At 39.6% G+C, this 2372-nt stretch overlaps 1 protein-coding gene across 1 annotated transcript in view; it reads left to right on the forward strand.

The window, feature by feature from the left end:
• Window positions 1–1143, forward strand: part of LOC106535709 (metallophosphoesterase domain-containing protein 1) — a gene marked incomplete at its 3' end in the record, with an annotated part of 52066 nt that extends 50923 nt beyond the window's left edge. Inside the window, 1 exon segment of the mRNA XM_014032778.1 lies at window positions 918–1143. Coding sequence (XP_013888232.1) covers window positions 918–1143 — 226 coding nt within the window.
• Window positions 1144–2372: the final 1229 nt, after the last annotated feature.

Here is a 2372-nt window from a genome sequence, read left to right on the forward strand (position 1 = left end):
GATGAAACGTGGCTGGACATTTCAGCAAGACAATGAGCCCAAACACAAAGTCAAGGAAACTCTCAGTTGGTTTCCTGTATCGATTTTTTAAGGTTTAAAATGTCAACTTTCCTGCCAGCCACTCATTTTTATGTTGTAGTTCAGCCTCTGACCACTAGTTGGCAGCAGTGAGCCAGCCACTTGGCTACTCTACCTCTTGAGGTAGAAGCTATTGTTAAGTGTTTGGTGACCTTATTGTAAATTAATATTAAAAACTAAAAGCTGAAAAAAAACTATTTTCAAACTATTGTCAAATTTAGTCTAATAATTGAAAACATGGATGAAATAAGAAATGTGAAACAAATGAAATAAAACACATACAAAGCAGAACACAGCTAAATGTATCAAAAGCTTGTAAAATATTAGGTAAAGTTCTCCTTTTTTATTTAATTGGTGCATTTTAAGTGTGTTTTTTATTTATTGGGTCATTTAGATATATATGCTTTTATTTTTAACTATGTTAGTTTCAGTCCTCCATATTTACTGCTCAAGGGAAGAAAACACTGTTTCTCAGTCTGCTTGGCTCAGATGGTTCTCAGCCTGTCTGAGGGGAGGGGAGAGAAGGATGCCTACAAATTTCAATTTCTTTCCCATTGATGCTCAGTTCTGGCTGGTTTGTCCTCCTCTTCCTGAAGTCTGTGGTAATTTAGTTTTGTTTGTTTTCAGGGTTCGCACAAATTATAAAAAGTTCTTAAAATGGCAAAAGATGTTACAGAAACAAAAAAAAATAAATCAAAGCATTTGCTAAATTTACTTTATCATTCTCCAGCTGTGCCTTTTGTTTGTCAACATGCTGTCAATACCACCTTTCTTACCAACATTACTTATTGTTTTTCTTTCTTTATTCCCACCTTCCTTCTTCTCTCCTCTCCTACCAGGCACCCTGCCCTACGACATCAAAATAGTAATCGCCGGAAACCACGAGTTGACCTTYGACCAGGAGTTCATGGCAGACTTGATCAAGCAGGACTTTTACTACTTCCCCTCGGCCTCCAAGCTGAAGCCAGAGAACTATGAGAATGTCCAGTCCCTCCTCACTAACTGCATCTACCTGCAGGACTCTGACGTCACAGTTCGTGGGTTCAGGATTTACGGCTCTCCCTGGTGAGTAAGCCCTGCCACTCTGCTGTCCATCCCACTGAACTCCTAAGACTGCTGGAGACATGCATGTCTTTTAGTGGAAGAACTGTTTCACAAGCTTGTCATGTGAACAAGCTTGTSATTTATTTCTATAGATTGCACATTAGTGGCTTTAAGTGCCACTAACAACAGCATTACAACGCTTAAAATTGTCTTTGATCTTGTCTATATCACATACCAATCAAGTAAAACTAATTGAAATGGGTCAAATATATTTGAATAAGAACATTCCTTCAGTCTAGTTTAGAGCTCGTTTCAGACAGGCTTCAATTCTGATCATCTGATGTCCTTTTTTCCCACTCATCCTCAAAACTCAGGCATGTCTGGATGACAAACCAGGCTTCCTCTTCCCACACTCCATTCTTTAACAGGCGGTTTGCTTAATAGCCTGTGCAAAACCATTCTCCTCTTCACTGCAAACACCTCTATACTGAGTACTAACCTCAAAAACCTGTCTGTAAACATCTGAAGTTCATAAACGTATTTAGTAAAACAAATGCAACAGACTGGAACATCAGAAATGTTGAGAGTTTTTRGAAGTCAATACTTAGTTTATGTGTTTGAGCATCTAATTGTTTAACACAAATGCAACTTGGATTGCTTCAGCTAAAANGAGTGACATAGTTTTATGTGGCGCATTCACACGGGATAACCAAAGCCTGAGATTTTCCTGAAATTTACAGACATCTCCTGAACGTGATGTTGAAGCCTGGTTAGTTGTTGTCTATTTAGTTGAACACGGCGTTGAACGGATGTTTAAAAAAATGAATAAAAATGAAATAAAAAAACAACAAACATCACGTTATCCACTTTTTCTGCTCTCCTTTGCTCCTGTGTTACAGCAGGCGCTGTCATCTCCACGGACAGACCCCCCACGAGTGGGTACGAGTGGTAGCCTACGGATTTTTAGCAAAAAGTATAGATTTTTGAGGCTCATCAGACAGGTAAACGTCCAAAGGGGTTGACACATATGAACACCTTCCCAGCTGGCGCGAGCGCCTGGTGCGAGAATCTACCCGAAGCGCGAGCCTGCTGCACTACGGCCACAGCTCAACTCAGCATCAGCCAGAAGGCTACAAACAGAAAAAAGAAATATTCTTACCGTACAGTGAGCCACCATTTGCGTCCAATTTTGCTCCCTCTCTTCAGCCTTTTTTATTTTATTTTATTTTATTTATGCCACACGTAATGTG

This window comes from Austrofundulus limnaeus, unplaced genomic scaffold (assembly GCF_001266775.1).
Source record: "Austrofundulus limnaeus strain Quisiro unplaced genomic scaffold, Austrofundulus_limnaeus-1.0 Scaffold1537, whole genome shotgun sequence".
Lineage (NCBI taxonomy): Eukaryota > Metazoa > Chordata > Actinopteri > Cyprinodontiformes > Rivulidae > Austrofundulus > Austrofundulus limnaeus.